Consider the following 21,945-nt stretch of genomic DNA (forward strand, 5'->3'; position numbering starts at 1 on the left):
ATTACTAGAGACACTTACAGGTGTAGTTACCAGGTTTCAAAATGTACCTCCAAGGAAAACAAAATGGCTGCCAAATCCCGAGTCAATAAGAAGCCACAACCTCATCGGTTGGGATTTCCTAGTGGACGGTGATTTGCATCCCCTTTATATATAAAAAATAAAAAATAAATAAGAGACAGGAATAAGGGTAACTTTACTTGTAAGCATCTTGGGAACCGAGTGCAATGATTACTGCAGTTTTCTGAAACTGAAAATACAGTACTAGAACAGAAAATATGTATTTTCATATTCGGGTAGAAAAAGCAAGTTAATTCGACAGAAACAGAGAGGATTCTAAAAATCAGTCGTTTGTGAACATTTTCCCTTTGGTGACAGAGTAAAACTTAATGTAAAAATAACAATGGGCCTGCTCAAGGGGAATTCGAGCAGTGAGGACAATATTGTTTAGGAAATTGCGGCTTGTTTAGAATTCAAAAGGAAACTGTGCCGGATAAACACATATTTCTCCCACACAGACCAACGCGTGAGCTATTAAATATACCATAACTAATGCTGAGGTGCATTGTTGTGTTATACATTGCACTTGGGGGTAAATTCTATGTACTCCTAAGTGGCCATTTGGGACAGTTTCAGACTGAAAATTCCCAAATCACTTCAAATGGGGAATTTAAGAAGAAGGCCAGAGGGTAGAAGGATTGATTTTCAGCTAAAACGGAAATGTGTCTCTCCCTTTGAAATAGCGAGTTTGCCACGACTGATATACACATATATTTGCTACGCAGTGCTATTCCAGAAGACACCTTATTGCTCCATTCAAGCGAGTGAGCTCTAAAGCGTCTTATGGCATAGCACCGCTTAGTAAATATGGGCGACACTGTGCAGTGTTTCTCCAGACCCCAAGACAAGAGCCGAAGTAGAGGAAACATCTAGCAATAGAAAAGCTCGTTTATATCAAACAACAAGGTAAGGCTACCAGGTTTGTGAAAGGCTCAACATCAACAGGTCTTCAAGAGTAGAGTGCTGCTCTAAACGCAATATGCGAGAGAGATATGAGATGGAGAGGTGATGGAGAGGTGATGGAGAGGTGATGGAGAGGTGATGGAGAGGTGATGGAATGGAGAGAGAATATAGTATGATGATTTTAAGCATTTTGATTTTGCCTCAAAGGGTTAATAATGTTGACCAACCTATCGTGTTTGCAGTGAAATATCCCCAAACTTTAAGCGAAACACGGCGTGCACCCTAATTAGTGTCTCAGCCTTAAGTGGTGCCAGTGATATAAGAATTTAATTAGCATACTAAATGAAATTAGCAATGCACATTGCCTTTACTTCTCTGAGTTCCGACTCAGCCGTGGCTTCTCTTTGCGACTCAAAGGGCAAATTTCGTCTCGTCCACAACCTCATGCGGAAGCTTCTTACGTCTCTACAGACCAGTGCAAATCTGGGCCAGCGGTGGTCTATTAGGACATTTGGTAGCTAATGTGAATCTTGCAAGTACTGGAAATTGAAACTAAACTATTGGGATTATAAAATAGATATGACTGAAATGTTACAACGGGTGGCCGGGCAGAAAATAAAGAAACCATGCAAAAAAACAACAAAAAAAAAAAAAACTAAACGTAATCCCAGTATGGCCCACAATGCATAAAAACCCTGACTACAAAATAACCCCACGTCATTTACTAAATAACTTACATAGTTCGTAGCCCACCAGGATTTCAACTTCAAGTACCATTGAAGTCTTGGTCCTAGGTTAATGGCAAAATCTTTGGCAAGACCTTCCATCCTCATAAACTGCTGCTCTTCCATCAGTGGCTGGACGGATTCCAAGTACTGAAGCGTGGAAAGAAGATGGTGTTAGTTGGTGCAATTAAAAAAATTCGGCAAAACAGGACAGAATTACTGCCACCATAACCTAGGCCAGTCATCCCCCCCCTGCACCTGACGAAGGGGTCCGTTTCCCCGAAACATCATAGAAGATATGGTCGGTCTCACAAATCGGTCTGTATTATTGTCTTTTGTATTGTTTTGATATAATTGTAGATTCAGGTCTCAAAACGGATTTAGAAATGCTACTATTTCAAGTGACCAGCGTCACTTTTTGAGCGTTCGTATTTCTATGTCATCCACACCTCAAATTCTTTGCAGAAAACCAATAATGAAAATATTTGACATGCAAAATAAAACATATATAAAAGAAGAAAAAAAAAAAAAAAAAAAACATTTGATTCATAGCCGTATAGCGATTACATGTCGTTTGTTTAGCAGTGTGCCAGAAGCAAGATGAGTAAAAGATGAGCAAGAAATAAACGTTTCTAAGATGTTTATAAAATCGGTTTATCCCTCATTAAACCTTAACAAGTTTAACAATGGTGGAAACATCACTTCCTGCGTGTGTAGACAGATGTTCTCAGACTGATCATGTGCACCTGTATATTAAGGAGATCATGTTATGTTACTGGTAATCCCTTAGGATCCCAATTACAGTCATTTTCTCTGTCTGATACAGCTTTGTACAAATAAAGTGATTAATAAAAAGGGTTTAATCTGGGCAGCACGCAGCTACTCTGCTGTACCAAATGGATAAGGGAACAGTTAACGTGAATAACTTTTTTTTTATAATGTACAGCAAATATAGCATATAATGCTTCCACTGCAGTCAGGGATTCTGGGTAATGACATGCATTTTTGCTTCATATCAATTTTAACATTGATCCCTATAAGCTTAGGCAGCAGGCATAAGTGTCATGTCATAAGTATTAAGATATAAGTATTAAGGTATAAGTAATGCCTGGGGTTCTGCAAAGTCTCAATCTATTTTGTAAACCATTCCTACAACTTTTGAAACCTTCAATACATTACCGCTGAACTCATCGAGCCCAATAGCTCCGTAATTGTACTAGAAACGTAGGGTGGGCTATTCCTTAAACGCGTTCGTGTTAACCAGGGGACCTATGGCCCAGAAACTTCCATTGACTTGAATGTGATTTTCCGTGCGACGTTGCCCTGATCTGCACTATCGCAGCTCAATAAATAACCCATACCAAGGTTTCCTCTGACTCCGCAAAAGGATTCTGCAGAAAGGGAGCTCACTGGGTTCTCATTGCAGATTGTCTTTACAACCTAATGTTTAACCAACACGGCTCTGGGACTGCACCTGTAGGTCGTCTACATTTGTGATCGCCTTAATATACAGGTGTACAAGGTTTTGCGTATTAAAGAACGTGCGCACACAAGCTTGGTTAGGACGGCCTGTGCATTCTTATTCAACAACCCCGTCTCGTGGAAAGAAATTGTTCTAATAACCATGCAGAAATCTTAGTATCACACCCACTGAATAAAATAAATGAAAGAGTGTGAGTGTGTGTGTGTGAGTGTGTGAGTGTGTGAGTGTGTGTGTGTACGTGCGCACACACGTAACCTTGTGAGTGCTGGCAACAAAGACAGCATTATTGTGCAGTACATGTTTTGCTTGCAATGTTGTCAAGCGCTTCAAATGCAACAGCCACCCCTGTGGTGGATTCTTATGGTGGTAGGCAAATAACAGTGAAAATAAGGAAGACCCCTCATCGCCCATTCACTTGAACAGGCTGTCTCTACCAAGCCGGAAGGTGTCATGAATGAGCGCCGCTTGTCAATATGGCCCAAAGGGACAGGCTCGAGATTACACCGAGTGATGGTGGCGGCGGCTCTGGTGGGTGTCAAACCCATAACCTTGTGTACTCAATGCCAACACCAACTGCTACCCCACGTCAGGTTTCCAATAGGCCCACGCATGGCTGAAGCATGTAGCTTGTTAGATGCATTATAGATCAATAATAGTATATACAAGATCTTCAAAAACGTACCTTAACTCGACTTTTTCCTATAAAGAGCACAGAATGAACATATTTCCAACAGAGAATACCTTTTTTTCCATAAAATTATGAAATGCATTTATTCATAGGTTTAGCAAACCCTCTTTAGTTATAGGTCTGGGAAGCACTTTGGTACAAGACCTAGTTCTGCGTAATACTGAGAAAAGCAAATGTGAATCTACCAAAAAAACTACAGGGTAATGGAATCGGAAACATTAATTTTTGGACCTTTATATTTGTAAGTAGGGCAAATGTAACAAGGGGACGTTATACATTAAAAGGTTAAAATCATGCAATATCATACAGGTGTTTATTTTAAATAAACCAGGTCAGTAATATTAGATAATACATACTAAAATATATATATATTTTTCGAATGAATGCCATTTGTTATGAGTTTTAATATACTGAGCATCCTTTGATTTCTATAGCAGGTTTTAACACACCTCCCCAGCAGTGCAAGATCTTTGCAACACTTTCCGGTTTGTCATAATTTGTTGCCAATATTCCCAGCAGTTTGAGCTACAAACTGGAACAAAAAGGATAATGTTACCCAAGAATACATTGTAGCTGCTGAGTTACACTGATTGAAGGATTGATTAAAACGAAAAGGGTGGCCATTTATTGGACTCTGCAAGCAGGATCGTTGCAGATCGATCATGGGAGAACATATCAATCGGCAGCTTAGGTAATTAGTTAGAACTTGCTGTGTATCTGTGTGCAATTAATTTTCAATAAAGATAATCACAGGCTGCATATATTGGGGGGGGGGGAGAGATATATATATATATAGATATCTATATCTATATCTAGAAATATATCTATATCTAGAAATATATCTATATATATATATCTATATCTAGAAATATATATATATATATATATATATATATATCTATATCTAGAAATATATATATATATATATATATATATATATATATATATATATCTATATCTAGAAATATATATATATATATATATCTATATATCTATCTATATATCTATCTATATCTATCTATATATCTAGAAATATATCTATATATCTATCTATATATCTAGAAATATATCTATATATCTATCTATATCTAGAAATATATCTATATATCTATCTATATCTAGAAATATATCTACAAATATATCTATATATCTATATATCTAGAAATAAAGAGAGAGAGAGGTAGAGAGAGGTAGAGAGAGGTAGAGAGAGGTAGAGAGAGGTAGAGAGAGGTAGAGAGAGGTAGAGAGAGGTAGAGAGAGGTAGAGAGAGGTAGAGAGAGGTAGAGAGAGGTAGAGAGAGGTAGAGAGAGGTAGAGAGAGGTAGAGAGAGGTAGAGAGATAGAGGTAGAGAGATAGAGGTAGATAGAGGTAGAGAGGTAGAGAGAGATAGAGGTAGAGAGGTAGAGAGAGATAGAGGTAGAGAGGTAGAGAGAGATAGAGGTAGAGAGGTAGAGAGAGATAGAGGTAGAGAGGTAGAGAGAGATAGAGGTAGAGCGGTAGAGAGAGATAGAGGTAGAGCGGTAGAGAGAGATAGAGGTAGAGAGGTAGAGAGAGATAGAGGTAGAGAGGTAGAGAGGTAGAGAGAGATAGAGGTAGAGAGGTAGAGAGAGATAGAGGTAGAGAGGTAGAGAGAGATAGAGGTAGAGAGGTAGAGAGAGATAGAGGTAGAGAGGGATAGAGGTAGAGAGAGATAGAGGTAGAGAGAGATAGAGGTAGAGAGAGAGAGATATAGAGGTAGAGAGAGATAGAGGTAGAGAGAGATAGAGGTAGAGAGAGATAGAGGTAGAGAGATAGAGGTAGAGAGATAGAGGTAGAGAGATAGAGGTAGAGAGATAGAGGTAGAGAGATAGAGGTAGAGAGATAGATAGATTTATATTTGGATTGTCTCTTTAAATTGGGCCCTGCTTTTTGCATACACTCCTCATTGAAAGACAATGCATTACAGAAGGCAATGACCCTAGCACTTCATCAGAAACAGACGCTTAGAAGACCAGCCGTGTGTGTCATGGTTCTCTAAGACGTTAACTGTAATTTATCAGACTTCATATTCTTTCCTACCCACAGGAGCTTGCATGTTAATGAGGAGGCGCGGATCTAGAGCAGTAGCCTACATAAAAAGGAGATGATATTTCCCGCGGGGGACAATGTTTTGTTCACCTCTTTGATATATGGAATACAAACATAAAATGTATTTTATTTAATTACATTTCTAACCCATTGGCTGTCAGAGGGGCCAGTAACAAAAAGGTGTAAAATAGCAAAAAAGGGGTTAGGGATCCATTCTTCACCTTAGATTTTGCATCGTGTTGGTTCAGCATATGGTATACGCAAGTGCTAAATACCCAATTCTCTCTGTGGTTGATGTTTCGACAAGAACTCTACACAGTCAGGGTGAACATGGAACTTACCCTTGTGACGGTGTCCTGAACGGCCGGCACTGGGAGGCGGGGAAGACAGGTCTGGAAACTGTACAGCATGGGCTTACGTCCAGAGAACAGCTTCACCATCCCCTGGGAAACCAAAGTGATGAAATCAGGAAACCAAACAGTCAAATGATGTTCATGTAATGCAGGAGGTGGCCAACTCCAGTCCTCAAGGACCACCAACAAGTCCTCAGGATATCCCTGCTTCAGCACAGGTGGCTCAATCAATGGCTGAGTCAATGACTGAGCCACCTGTGCTGAAGCAGGGATATCCTGAAAACCTGACCTTGTGGTGGCCCTTGAGGACTGGAGTTGGCCAGTTGATGTAATTAATGTTTTGTTACTTTTTTGATCGGTTCAGTACCACGCAGATCTGCAACTCAAAATCTCTGGGACTAAGTCTGAATTATAATTATAATTCCCACTAATGCTACGTTCCCCAGCCCAGGGGACCGATCCAGCCTAATGAGGACCAGGACATTTACCAAGAGGCTCAAAGGGACAGGAACGATATACTGCAAACACTGCAAATACAGAAAGTGACCATGTAAAGGCAAGACATCGAGTGACAAATAGAAAGCATAGCCGTTTTTCAGCACCAATAGGCCATTTTGTTTTGTATACTAAATAAAGCATAAGGACGGGACCAAAAGCAAAACAATGCTTTTGGGGGCCCAGTTTAAAAACATTGTGAACCACTTCACGAATGTGTGTACTCCAACACCGTCCTGAGATGAGCAACGGTGAGAATACACCAGTGTCCACTTTCAGTTGCCTTAGCATCACTGGACAGTGGTTATGGGAGGAGATGGGTGGAGTGATAGGACTATACATCTATGTATAATTTTTCAATGTATTGTTATTCTCCGTCCTAATAAGGTTATTTACTCTGCCAAACCTGGGGCGGTATAAACATTTGCTTATTCTAGCAGCTACTCTCACAACCATATTTGAACCACTTTTAAAACGTTAAATATTTTCTGATGCCATTGGCCGCCAAATTGATGTGTAAGGGTCACCTTGAGCCCCTGATGTACGACCACAGAGAATAACGGCGGCTTGTGAGTTTTATGAATCAAACGTTTTTGCACCGAAATGTTTTACACTTTGAAGGCAAATCAGACGGATCCCTGAAGGAAAGGGTCAATACTTCGATGGATCTGACATTTCTCCGTATCTATAGAAACTGCATTTACAGCCACTTTCTTTTTTTACCGGAGGTTATTTCAAAACATTAACAGACCACTGGAGAGCACCGTGCGGCTTTCCCGGAAAGTGACGGTCTACTAACCATCCAGATCTTCGTTGAGGTTGAGAGTTTGCCGTGCTCAGCAAACATCCATCCGTGGTAGGAGAGGAGGATCTTCAGAGAGTACCGCATTGTTGCAATAAGGGCCACCCACAAGCCGGTGCCAAAAAGCACCCCGCTGACAATGTTCTGCGTCTGTCTGGTCATACATCCCCTTTAATAGAGAAAGCATAGTGAGGTCTTTGAAGCAGCACTGCATGTTTCATGTTTCATCAATGTTTCATCAACCATTTGAAATTGCGTTACAGCTCTTCTCTGATGAGAATAAACTACAGCCTTTTAAATGTACCTTCAAAGGCATTCTTTGGGTGATCTGTGGAATATCAGGGGGGCAGGAGGGGTGAGGGGCGGTGGCCAAGATGACAGTCCAAGTGTGTGTAAGTTTACTGAACGTGAAATATCCTGGTTCGGACTTCGAATCGCAAGAATAATGTATAGATATTTGTAACAGTTGCGATTACCAGAATCAAATAATGCCGGGCTGTTCATGATTAGGGGGTGCAAAGGGCAGATATCTGTTCTCATGCAAACGTAGAAGTTAAGGTGTCATGTTTCATATCCAGGCACATATTACGTACACAGATGCAATAGTAAAAGATGGCGTTTGTCCAAGTATTATAGAAACAAAGTTATGTAGTCTTTTCTGTATTGAGGCAAAGTTTAAAAAAAATTCACCAGAAAGGATTTTTTTTCTTCCTTACAAATTGTTAAAATGTCATCCAGAGAGATTGATGAAAATGGTGGGTTGAGAATACACCCAGAAGTTGGGTTTTCAGTGTGTTTCAATGAACAAGATTTTTAGAATATAAACCCTGCATCTGTGATCATTAATTTTAGATTTCTACTAAGGGAGTGTCCATGCCGGGACACATAGAATCTCCATTTCCACTCAAGATCCGTTGGGAAAAGATCTGATCAATGTTATGCATAAATCAAACAGATCCTAACTTATTTTAAGAAACTGTTTGTGATGAATGTGGATAACTGGCACAAACCTTTGTTATTTACATCAATTAACTATGGAATAATGAATCATTTGAATATAACACAATTGTGAATATTATTAGTGGTCACAAATAACAAATATAGAAATTTTGATGCATATGAAAAGGTCATTCAAATACTGCATACACAATAACAATCACAAGACATGTACTACATTAATACTGTAACCATAAAACAATATACACCCCGAACACTCCCCATATAATTATCTTGACACGTCATCCCCTATATAAGGATCTCTAGGATGCATGGGTAATCACTCTTTGAAAAAGTCCATCATTGGACGAAACGCGTCAGAGTGTACTGCTGCTGATGTTCACTGTTAGTCATCAATAAAGTTTTTTTACTTTTTTCAATGCGTTGGCTGTTTGAGTTGCTGTGACCGCGGTTTACCATTTAGTCAGCTAGTTAGCCGTGTGTATTAACCCTTGTCACATACACAAGTCATATATTGTCGTTCATGACAAATGTGACGGATTGAGAGGAGATATTATTCTTCATTGGAGGGATCTTGTGAGGTGAGGATTGGATCAGCTGGATAGCGGTGCATACTGTATTAACCCCGGTAACATACCGACGCAGCACTATGGTCTGTCGCTTGGCTGCGAGAATGGGCAGGTTAACCGTAACGGGGCCTATAACTCGGGAAGCAAGGGGGCCCTGGACCTGAAATTTATGCGATTCAGCTCCGGAGACCCCCTGCTTCAATACTGTGTTACTCAAATAAAAGAAGTCCCGCGATCGCCTGTTAGAAGTGTGCAGGGAGAGCGGCTGATTCAGTATCGCTCTTACTGCGCGTCTCTTACAGACAGGTGCATTATTTATTTATAAAATATTTTACCAGGAAGTAATACATTGAGAGTTACCTCTCGTTCTCAAGTCTGTCCTGGGACATGCATGTCCAGGTGCATCCCGGTAGGACTCACACAGCGCGAGTCCCACTCAGACGCAGGGACCCCCGCGGTGTTAATCCGATGCGTCATTAGATCTCCTTCCTAGCGCTGCATCGGTATACGAGTCACGTGCTTACAGTTGTGCCGTACGTGACAGGTACTTCAACCCGTAGCTGTAAACAAACCTAAATAGTTTGTTATACCCGTTTCAGTCACACTTCCTGCAAAAGCGGTTACATGCACTTTTACACCAATAAAATAAACGTGCTGTGTCAGTGTAACAACTGAAAAGGGAATTCAATAAGTTCACTTTGTAATTTACCGTCCTCAGGATGTTTACATCAGTTACTCAATTCTCATTAACATTTTAATTACAAATAGAAAAAGATTGAAATATTTAAAAAGCAGTGGGAGGGAAAGATCTAACATGACCGCTGGACAGAATATGGCAAGCGAAGGTCAGCCAAGCTCAAGCAGCCAATAGAAAGCTATGACATCGAGGACGTTGTCATTTCCTATTGGCGACCCAGTGGCGATATTTGTCGTTTTATGTGTGTTTCACACTACCACCAAAAGATGCAAATATCTAGAGAACCGGGGTATCCCCTGAGGTCGGGGGACCATGGATTAGTATAGGTACACACTGTATGTAATTATTACAATGTATTACAGAATGAAGGATAATACTTTATTAGTTCATCCCATGCTATTACAGCTCATGGTTTGGTAGCTAGCGAAGACAACAGAACATCTGTATCAAACAACGAAAGTCCAACATTTCACAAACATATATGATCATGCCAAGAGTCCAGCGCATAAAAGTGGATTTAACTTACGTGGTGTTCAGAGCCTGGTTCATTTTGTCCATTAATCCCAATGATGGGTCCACTTTGGCATACATTGATGCTGATGTCACCCCAACAACCACAATAAACCAGCTGGATGGGCTTGAAGGAAAGACGCCCGTCAGGATTCCATTCTGTAGGAGAACACAAACTAGATTTTAAACATTTCGACAGGAATCTCACATAGGATAACAAACACAAAGTACATTAATGTAAATTAACTTGTGCGTAAAAGGTACTTTGCATTATCGGTGTTTTGTTTAAGTAAAATTTTGCTTAAGCGGAGAAGCAGAAAATATTACCCTTAACTGAGCGATCTTTAAAGGGATATGGAAAAATTCACTGTAGTGGCCCAGATATTGGCTATTTCATGTAAGTAAAGACAAGAGGGAAGATCAACCAGGTTTTGGAATGCGTCAAAGATTAATGCACATTTATTAATAAAGCATAACTTAACGGGGCGGAAGCTCAGCGTGATGTATAACATCACTACACACACTAGAGATGAATGAATTTTTTGCCCAAGTTCGTAAACCTAACATTTTTGTCGAGCATCGATAAAATTTCACATGGAGTTCACTGGCTGAAAATCTCCACCACCTGAAATATGGTTATGCTGGAGAGTTAAAGAGAAAGGGAGAGGGATAGACCTATTTAGTATAAAGTACCCATTGACTTGAATACCTCCCAAAAACACTCAGCTGTACTACACGTAGAGAGATACCAACCAGCACACCTGATATCTAGGAAATAGTCCTTTTTGATATTTCTATGACATTCTCCCGCCCCAGTTACTAATACACAGGATATCTTTACACGCCTAATTTACTGTAGGACAGACATAGGTTTAAAAAAAAAAAAAAAAAACCCTGCTCAGTAAATAGACAAATGTACAGGGGAAAAACAAGACAATGTTAATACAGTTAGGAAATGTATGATACGTCATATAGAAACACTTTTGGAAAACTAATGTGGCATCGCAATAAATGTGCATAGAAACATCACTCAAAAGATTGTTGAATAAATAAGGTGAAGAATATTATCTATATGCATCATTTATATTTTCTAATATTAATGCAGAGTATCTTCGCCTTTAGATAATGCAGAGACTTTCAGTACAAACCATATTAGCTCTGGAGAAGTGTAGATAGGTCACGGGTTGTCATGCCCATTAGTGTACCAACGACAATTGATAGATTACTGTACTGTTATATGCCAATTGCATTTCTTCTTTATAAAATAGCATCTATAATAGCAATGAATTGGCCACAGACACTGTACCTTGAATCTAATGAACTTCTTTTTCCAGGAGTGGAGTCCAGAGAGATAGATTTGCTTGAGGGCTTCATGGCTGAGTCTTAGGTCAATACCATCTGGAGTTACTGTAAACTGGAACCCTACAGCTTGGTGAGCTTCTGCCATCTTTGTTCACCCTTGAAGATAGAAAAAACGCAGTTGAAGGGGTTGTTTCAGCTGAAAGCAATGGAGGAGGAGATATTTGATGGAATTAGGAAAATACCATGCCTGCAAGAAGAGTACGTGACGGGGGGTATAATTATCCCTAATTTCAAAATCTCTTCATTCCTGCTAACCTTTCACATGAATCAGATACTTAAGCGGCAATTTCAACCCAAGCTGAGGTTCACTCATTTTAACAATTTGTACAGGTAAATCCTTTGGAAGGAAGGAGATTAAGGCCGCAGTTAAATTTGGCAAGTAAGGCTTCGTTTATAGTGCAGGCGCGTGCGACGGAGCGCATGGTGTCACACGCGCCCGTTACCCGAGCGATCCGTGCACTGTGATGGGGAGGCGTGGCCGTGACATCACCAGGCTGATTCGCCCTCATTGGCTGACCCGCTCACGCAACGCAGGAAAAAAAACTAAAATAGGTTTGTCTCTTTAAAATTCTGCCGTGCGTGCAGTCGCACGGACTATGGCCGGCCCGATAGAGCTGCTGTATTTTGTTCGAGCCGCACGCAATATAATCGCGGTCTTCTAATGGAAAAGAAATACATGAAGTCTCAGCCCAACAACAACTCCCAACGCATTTTAAGAAAGGATCACGTAAAATGATGAACAACTTATTATGTTTTTGTCTTCTATAACGCCGACAGTGTATGCAGTGCTGTACATAGAATGGCACAGGCACAATGAGCCAAATAGAGCTTACACTCTATTTTAGTGCTTAGGATAGAGGGAGATGCTAAAGTCCGTGTCATGGTTTTCAATGTACTTTAATAAGAGAATGACATTATCACGGTAATGTGCGTCCCTAGGAGGATGCGGCTGCCTTTTCTCCCCCATAGTTGGGGAGAAGCTGACTGGTACGCATGCGCACAGAAAATCCCTTCGCTGGCAGAGCGCAGCCATGCAGGGTGATTACATTGATGAACTGGGTACAATATGCTTGGTGGCCAACGGAGACACTGGCCTTTCTACATTTCCATGCAGGTAAAACTGCTTTGTCAATTTACATTGTTGCCAACAGAATAATAATAAATAATAAATAGCAGCATGTTCTTGTATAGTGCTGCTGGCTTTACAGAGACATTTTGCAGACACAGGTCTCTGCCCCGTGGAGCTTACAATCTATGTTTTTGGTGCCTGAGGCACAGGGAGATAAAGTGACTTACCCAAGGTCTCAAGGAGCCGACTCCAGGAATTGAACTAAGTTCCCCTGCTTCACACTCAGTGCCAGTCAGTGTCTTTACTCACTGAGCTGCTCCTTCTCCCAGGTTCCCCTGCTTCACACTCAGTGCCAGTCAGTGTCTTTACTCACTGAGCCGCTGCTTCTCCCAGGTTCCCCTGCTTCACACTCAGTGCCAGTCAGTGTCTTTACTCACTGAGCCGCTGCTTCTCCCAGGTTCCCCTGCCTCACACTCAGTGCCAGTCAGTGTCTTTACTCACTGAGCCGCTGCTTTTCCCAGGTTCCCCTGCTTCACACTCAGTGCCAGTCAGTGTCTGTACTCACTGAGCCGCTCCTTATCCCAGGTTCCCCTGCTTCTCACTCAGTGCCAGTCAGTGTCTTTACTCACTGAGCCGCTCCTTCTCCCAGGTTCCCCTGCTTCACACTCAGTGCCAGTCAGTGTCTTTACTCACTGAGCTGCTCCTTCTCCCAGGTTCCCCTGCTTCACACTCAGTGCCAGTCAGTGTCTTTACTCACTGAGCCGCTGCTTCTCCCAGGTTCCCCTGCTTCACACTCAGTGCCAGTCAGTGTCTTTACTCACTGAGCCGCTCCTTCTCCCAGGTTCCCCTGCTTCACACTCAGTGCCAGTCAGTGTCTGTACTCACTGAGCCGCTCCTTATCCCAGGTTCCCCTGCTTCTCACTCAGTGCCAGTCAGTGTCTTTACTCACTGAGCCGCTCCTTCTCCCAGGTTCCCCTGCTTCACACTCAGTGCCAGTCAGTGTCGTAACTCACTGAGCCACTCCTTCTCCCAGGTTCCCCTGCTTCACACTCAGTGCCAGTCAGTGTCTTTACTCACTGAGCCGCTCCTTCTCCCAGGTTCCCCTGCTTCACACTCAGTGCCAGTCAGTGTCTTTACTCACTGAGCCGCTCCTTCTCCCAGGCTCCCCTGCTTCACACTCAGTGCCAGTCAGTGTCTTTACTCACTGAGCCGCTCCTCCCTCAGATACCCTCCTATATTCCCGTCACCCCAAACCAGAGGTGCTCAACTCCAGTCATCAAGGATCCCCCCCGCCCCCACAGGTCAGGTTTTCAAGAAATCCCTGCTCCATCACAGGTGGCTCAATCAGTCCCTGCTTCAGCACAGGTGGCTCAGAGACTCAAGTCTTTGAGCCTCTGATTAAGCCACTTGTGCTGAAGCTGGGTTATCCTGAAAACCTGACCTGTTTGGGGTGGAGGGGGAGTGTACTGGAGTTGTGCACCCCCGTTTTAAACTATACCCATTAGCTATACAAACTGTTGTAAACGTTCATCAGAAGAGCACCTTGTTTAGTTGCTCTAAACAATGTCATTCCTTTATTACTCTAGGAATGTGTACAGCTCTCCTCTCCAAGATTAATCTCTTTAGCTCTTAAGTGCAAGTCACCTTGTCCCAGAGGCATAAACTCGGTGCTAATAACAAGGAGCTATTTGTACACATTTATTTCCACACCAGTGGCACAGGAGTTCTCACAGGCGGGTACAGGCTTTTTTCAAACTTTATTAATTACACATAAAACATATGCTCTGTCAATACTTTCAGCTCCCAACAGAGATGGTACAAGTTCATACAGTAAAGGGATAAAAAAAAGAATTAAAATAAATGTTTTGGGATGGATACACAGCTACCCTAAATGTGTCAGAAAGTCAAGTGTCAAACGGGGCGCGAGATTTCTCAGCGGAGAATAGGCAGACTAGGTGAGCCAAGCAGTTCCGCCATCAATTTCTGCAGATGTAGAGGACTTGTGCCTCTGGAGCTGCAGCTGAAACAAGCTGCAGGCCGCGTCCATACTTAGGGAAAAAAACTAAAAAGGTTGTACCTCTGAGGCAGGCCAGAGAGCGCGTGACCACACAGCCGTTTTTTGGCGCCGAGTCACGTGCACGGTTCAGCCAATAAGGGCGCACCGCACACGTGACGTCACATGCCTCCCCATCGCGTCTCCTCCTCCAGATCTCACGCCTACTAAATCCGAGGCCTAAGGCCTCGTCCATGGTTGTTGTTTGCTAGCGGAGGCGCACTGAGGCGCACTTCCGCTCAGCACTGAGCCCCTACAGCCGCAATTAGAGCGGCTTTAGTAGGGGCTCACCTACGCAAGCGCGCGGAAGCGTAGGTCTTACCAGAATTTTACATTTCCCCGCTTGCCGGCACGCAGGGCCGGTCACATGAGTGTTTCGCCCAATGAGAGCGAACCAGCTCCGTGACATCACTGGCCCGCCCCCAACACGCCCCCCGGCGTCACGCTGACTAAGGCCAGGGAAAGCACCCGCTTTCCCTGAGCCTCAGCGCGCCTCCGCACGCCAGCAGGTAACGTGGCCGAGGCCTAATGCTGCAGCTCTGGAGATCGGGCCTCTACAGCGATATCTGGAAGCGTTAGTCCTGCCGCGACCTCACACACCTACAGCGATAACCCTCCGGCACACGGGCGATCACGGTCCCGCAGCTTCCCCCCTGGTGCAGAAAAACGCAAGTCTTGCTACAGCTGTATGTATCCATTTTGAAACCAAGAGAGTAACACTGCCACTTACCAAGAATATTTTTGAGGGGGCTCTCACGGGCACCTTAAAGGCGATACAAATTATATAAATCAATTAGGAATGGCGGTTACAATAATTACTGGGAGGAGATAATGGATATTGTGCCACAATTACTCATTTAAGATGAAGTATTGTAATTAAGATATAAATTAGTTTCTTTGTTTACTGTTCTTGCCTATCCCTCAGTCACCTCTAATTTCTCCTCCCTATACCAGCACTTCTGCTGACCTTCAGTCTTTGGAAACCACCCCCCTCTCATGGCAACGTCCTTCTCACAATAAACAAATCTGTCCTTGCCTCCTCACTAAACCCGCACGCTCTTCCGGTCCGCCGACACGCGTCGCTCCAACCCCCAGCTCTGGCTAAACACGCACACACGCTTTGTACGTTGCTGCACCTCGAGCAAGTTACCTACTCTTGCACTATTTCCCCTCGCTACAAAGTCATTACTGTCCTGCTCTAACGCTGCTCTATTTATTGCCAGTCACACTTCTCTCATTTAGCGTGTGCGTGTGCGTCACAGCACGCAATCAGGTCCTGTCGGAAAGAGGCAACGGGGACCAGCACACTAGAGGTAAGGAGCTGGTGGCCTGAGCGCGGCCGCGCACGCCTCCGCCCGCAGCGGGGCCTCCGCCTTACAGACCCCGGAGCTAGAACAAAGAAAGATGAAGCAAATGATAATGCCAAACTATTATCCCGGAAGAATGACCAACTCAAAGCATAGAACATGCCTACCAGCCGTGTTACACATGACAATACAACCGGTGACCGTTTATTAAAGCAATTGGCTAACGTGGCCGGCATTATTTTATTTTTGAAGACAACTAATACACAGAGATATAGCTATATGTTTCTTTTTAAAGTTTTAATAAAAGGCATTGGTCACGTCGCGTTTTCTAATACAGAACTTCCTGGTTAGAAAAGCCATAGGCCCTGAATAAAGTTAATCCCTAGATCTGGCTGCAATCGCATTCAACAAACACGAGGGCGGCGCAGTACCTGGAACCTGATAATAAAAGGCATAAATGTAGCAAACTTACAACATCAGCCTGTACAATTATATTGGTTCAACAAAGGAAAAGGAGAAGTAAATCTTAAATACAATATATTGCATATCTTGCATGACAGGTATTATACCCCAGGTATGCGCAAACTAAGGGGCACACGAGAATTTTTTTTGGGGGGGGGGCAAGGCAGTTACAGAGGTCCCACGGTCTTCCCTGAACCATTTAAATGAAATGCCGGGGAGCGCGCGGCCTCTGTATCACTCCCTTACCTTCTCTCCGACGGCTTCGGGCGACACGTCGTCATGACAACGTGGCGTCAAATGACGCCGAGGGTCATTTGACGCTGGATACCAGGTAGGGGGGGTGCGAGCACTGGGGCTGAGCAGGCATGGGGGCGCAGGGCCAAAACTTTGCACATCCCTGTTATACCCAATGCTCCAAAATAGCCTCTTCCTCTGTAGCCCCATCAAATGGGTCCAACTTCTTTCTGGCGTTTTTTTTAGCCTAAGAAATGGAAATTACAAATCTCCCATAGTTACATATTTAACATCTCTCTGGAGGGGAAATCTTCCGGGAAAGCGGTTATTCACCGGTGCCAACACTACGGTGTTATTCAAAACTGCGGTAAAATAAGGCTAATCATTTTTATACTTACTCTACCACCTGAAGATACACTAAGATCTAAAAGTGTCCTTTATAATGTCTAAATGGTTTTATATTCATTTCATATAACTAACTTAAAATATTTTATCTTCTGCTTGCCTTCTATAAAAGGTAAAATAATGTTTAGTATGTGTCTGTAGCCCCCCCCCCAGGGGGGGGGGGTTAAGGGGTTACCTGTGTGGGCTCATGCCGAGTAACAACCTTCTCCCATCACATGGTATATAGAGTGACTGAGCAGGGAAAAAGTCACTCCCACTGTATGCATGGTGACCAGTGACATCACAATCAGGTTAATATATATTGTGAGACTGGAGGTTCTAGCTCTTGGGTACCCCAGAGTCTTGGGGAGACTTTCTGATCTTCAAAATTCCCCGCCTCATGCCGCCTTCCTTTTGGCCCGAATCACCCTCGAGATTTAAACAGCCATTTTGTTTCCCCTGAAGGGACGGACGGTACAAGAGATACCGCCAGCTTTAAGTATCTTGGAAACCAGGTGTTTCCCTGGAGCGGGGACCATGTCAGCTCCAGCGACCCTCTTCTTCCCATCCAAGTAAAAAAAAAAAAATTTAAAAAGTTGGGGGGCGTTAAATTAAAAAAAAAATTATAATAATGGAACTGGGAAACTGCTCCTTAAACTGTAACTGATGCAGATCTGAACTTACCCTTCTCCCTGCCAGCGGGGGCTGTTATCGTGCCCTGGCAGTGAAATGGGAAACACAGCGTATGTACCATATGAGCAATGTTTCCTGTATGCACACAGAGGTTTGTCAGAACACGTGTTTCATTGTCACTACAAACATGCAGTCCCCAAACACAAAACAGAACAAACAAGAACTAGTGTCGCTTACAAACAAACAAACAAACAAACAAACAAACAATCTAAAATAAGTAATAGCCCTGTGACCGGGAGGAAGAGAGAAAAATAACCATGCAGGTATGAAACAGTGAGGCAATGCAAGACACACACACAGAGACACACACAGACACAGAGAGAGACACACACACACACAGAGACACACACACACAGACACACAGAGACAGACACACACACACACACACAGAGACACACAGAGACAGACACACACACACACACACAGAGACACACACACACACACACAGAGACACACACACACACAGAGACACACAGAGACACACACACACACACACACACAGAGACACACAGAGACACACACACACACACACAGAGACACACACACACACACACAGAGACACACACACACACAGAGAAAGAGAGAGACACACACACACACACACACACACAGACACAAACACACAGAGACACACACACACAGAGACACACACACACAGAGACACACACACACAGAGACACACACACACACACAGAGACACACACACACACAGAGACAGAGAGAGACACACACAGAGACAGAGAGAGAGACACACACACAGAGAGAGAGAGAGAGACACACACAGAGACAGAGAGAGACACACACAGAGACAGAGAGAGAGAGACACACACAGAGGCAGAGAGAGAGAGACACACACAGAGGCAGAGAGAGAGAGACACACACAGAGGCAGAGAGAGAGAGACACACACAGAGGCAGAGAGAGAGAGACACACACACAGAGACAGAGAGAGAGAGACACACACACAGAGACAGAGAGAGAGAGAGAGACACACACAGAGACAGAGAGAGAGACACACACACAGAGACAGAGAGAGACACACACACAGAGACAGAGAGAGAGAGACACACACACAGAGACAGAGAGAGAGAGAGACACACACACAGAGACAGAGAGAGAGAGAGAGACACACACAGAGACACACACACACACACACACACACAGAGACACACACACACACAGAGACACACACACACACACACACAGAGACACACACACACACACACACACACAGAGACACACACACACACACACACACAGAGACACACACACACACACAGAGACACACACACACACAGAGACACACACACACACAGAGACACACAGAGACACACACACACAGAGAGAGGGGCGTGGTGGTCTTGGTTTGTAAGCAATATCTGTTCCCTATGTGGTGCCGACAGTGTATACAGCACTGTATATACACAGCTGCGGATTTGAAAATCTGCCGCCCCTTAGGCCTTGTTCAGGGTGGCAGAGACAGGAGGTGGAGGGCGCGCATCCGTGTGTGCGCGCGTCAGTCTGCACATCCTCCCCAGCAGACCTTTGCTAGCGTGGAGGGGGCGGGGCTATAGACCTGAGGTTAGGGATGGCTGTTGCACTGTTCAAATCATTCTCAAAGATGATTTCATTGGCTGCCGAGGTCCCAGCGACGCTGCTGCAGCTTCCAAAAAACAACCCGAGTTGTTTATTTAAAACTGTAGCCAGCGTCAACTCCGTACTTCGGCGACAGGGCGCTGCTACCCTGACAACCGATATTAACTTTAAATACTTTGTTTCGAACGCGCGCACGCCACGAAGCAGGCACCCTGAACGAGGCCTAAGCAGCAGCAGCCGCCGCCTCATGAACCGCAGTGTCAAATGATGCTGCGGACACTACCAACGTGATGTCGCAAAGCATCGCGTTGCCATGGTAACGTGGCATCATGCCGTCAGTTGACGCTGCGGTTCAGAAGGAGGGCGGCAGCAAGAAGGCCGCCACCACATAAGTGCCTTCCCATTAGGCCCAATTGACCCGAGAGCACGGCAAATGTATATGGGGGGCGGATTTTTTTGCCCCCCAAGCCCGGGCCTAACGGGAAATCCGCCCCTGTACAGATACGTTTTGCAGACACAATGAGTTCCTGCCCTTCAGAGTTTACATTCCGGCTCATGCGCGGCGGGGAGGCGTCACAAGGCTGGTTCGCCCTCTTACGCTGCACCGCTCACTTTACGCGCCCGTTGCGCGAAAAGACAAAACCATTTGTCTTTTCAAAAATGTGCCGCGCGGGCGCTCTGCATCGCGCACGCTATCGTCGGCCTCATAGAGAAGGTCTCCTGTTCGCGCCGCTCGCCCCCTGTAATCGCAGCCTCAAGGCAGGGGTGCGTGGTGCTTACAGAGGCCCCGTGCCTTTCCCAAAAAGCATGTAAATTAAAATGCCGGGGGAACGCGCAAGGCCTCCAAGTTCCCTTACCTTGTCTCCGATGGTTTCGGGGGACGTGACGCCATGGGGGGTGGGGAGAGAGCAGGCAGTGAGGCTCTGAGGGAAAGAGTTTGTGCACCCTTGTCTTAAGGCAGGGGGGCGCAAACTTTTTTCCCTGCCCCCCTTGACGGCGGTCCCCTCACCTCCGCACACCCCCACTCCAGCGTCGGCTCTGGCTTCATGACGTCACCATGATCTCGCGGCAGCAATGCCATGGCGACGCGTGCGAGAAGCCGCCAAAGCCAAGGTAAGTTAATTTAACTTAATTGAAGTGCCTCTGGGAAGCGCGCGGGGCCTCTGTAAACCCCGCACACCCCCTCCCTCCCCCCCCCCGCATTCTGTCTCGCGCCCCCCAGTTTGCTCACTGCTGTGACTTAAGGCATGGGCTAACTGGGCTGTAGCCAAGGCCTCCCGACCTTTCAGAGGTTCCACAAAGACTATGGCCAAAAATGTCATTTTAAAAATTCGTAGTTCTAAAGTAATGCAGAAAACGATTATTATTATTATTATTATTGTAATACTGTATATAGCAAAATAACAAAAAAAATACAAATGTATTCAAAGATAATGTTTCTACAGAAAAGAGACACGTAGATAAATAAAACATTTGTGTTTGTAGTAATATTTGCAATATTTCAACACAAGTTTGGAATATTGTTCAATAAAACCACTGTATTTGCATGCCTTTATTTATATAGCGCCATTAATGTACACAGCGCGTCACAGCCGTAATACACGTGACAATCATATAAATAAATAATATAAGGAACACAAAGGGGAGACGCACTTCAGACATAACAGTAACATTTAGGAAATGTGAACTTGGTGGTTAGGGTCCCACAAATGACACATAGCCCAAGGCCCCAAAAATTGTCAAGGTGGCTCTGGCTCACACCCCAATCACCACGCACGGTAACAGCACGGTAACAGCACGGTAACCCCCCTGCCCTCTGTCTGTCGTTGCATCCCCATATCTGGCAAGGACACAGCAGCGTGATCTATTCCTACAACAATACCCGCCCTCTTACTACGTCAAGTACTCCCAGCCCCCAAACTGGTACTAACACCACGTGACAGCTGCCTCAGGAAAGTAGGTAAAAGGTCACTGGCTTTGCAGAGCGTGCTGCTGTGGGAAGCCCAATTTATCCTTAATGCTTCTGCAGAGAAGACCAATCAATAGGGGAAAGCACATTCTCCACACTGCAAACCTCAGCAGAGGCACAGAAACCCGTTCCCCTGCCTTTGTATGTGTATTCCTCTCTGCTGATGTATTGTAATCATACAACTGCACCGACACAAGGTCTCCTGCAACATAATAACCAGCTGCATTCCCCAAGCACGGGTATTAAAAACGAGAGGTAACTCTCAATGTATTACTTCCTGGTAAAATATTTTATAAATAAACATTGGGATCCCACGCCAAGTGTTCCCGTGTTGTACGCGTGATGTTCTCGCAGCCGCACTTTCCTATTCAATGACGTGTTCACATACAAACACCGATATATTGATAGGTTTCTGTTTGTGTAGATATGCGCAGATTAACACTCACGTTGAATCACTGATAGATATGATAAATAGGATAGATTTTATAGGATAGCTTGATAGGATATCTAGC

At 44.2% G+C, this 21,945-nt stretch overlaps 1 protein-coding gene across 3 annotated transcripts in view; it reads right to left on the reverse strand.

Annotated features, from left to right (window-relative positions):
• CPT1A (carnitine palmitoyltransferase 1A) overlaps positions 1 to 21,945 on the reverse strand; it is a 50,666-nt gene that overhangs the window by 27,939 nt on the left and 782 nt on the right. For all 3 annotated transcript variants that reach the window (XR_012787622.1, XM_075567638.1, XM_075567637.1), the window contains exons 2-6: positions 11,613 to 11,764; positions 10,323 to 10,465; positions 7,571 to 7,742; positions 6,265 to 6,366; positions 1,698 to 1,835 (exon numbers count right to left, since the gene is read on the reverse strand). Coding sequence is in view for 2 of the 3 variants with exons in the window: in XM_075567638.1 (XP_075423753.1) it covers positions 1,698 to 1,835; positions 6,265 to 6,366; positions 7,571 to 7,742; positions 10,323 to 10,465; positions 11,613 to 11,753 (696 nt within the window). In the remaining variant the exon portion in view is untranslated. The remainder of the gene's footprint in view (positions 1 to 1,697; positions 1,836 to 6,264; positions 6,367 to 7,570; positions 7,743 to 10,322; positions 10,466 to 11,612; positions 11,765 to 21,945) is intronic.

The sequence above is a fragment of the Ascaphus truei genome, chromosome 12, assembly GCF_040206685.1.
Source record: "Ascaphus truei isolate aAscTru1 chromosome 12, aAscTru1.hap1, whole genome shotgun sequence".
NCBI classification, from domain to species: Eukaryota; Metazoa; Chordata; class Amphibia; order Anura; family Ascaphidae; genus Ascaphus; species Ascaphus truei.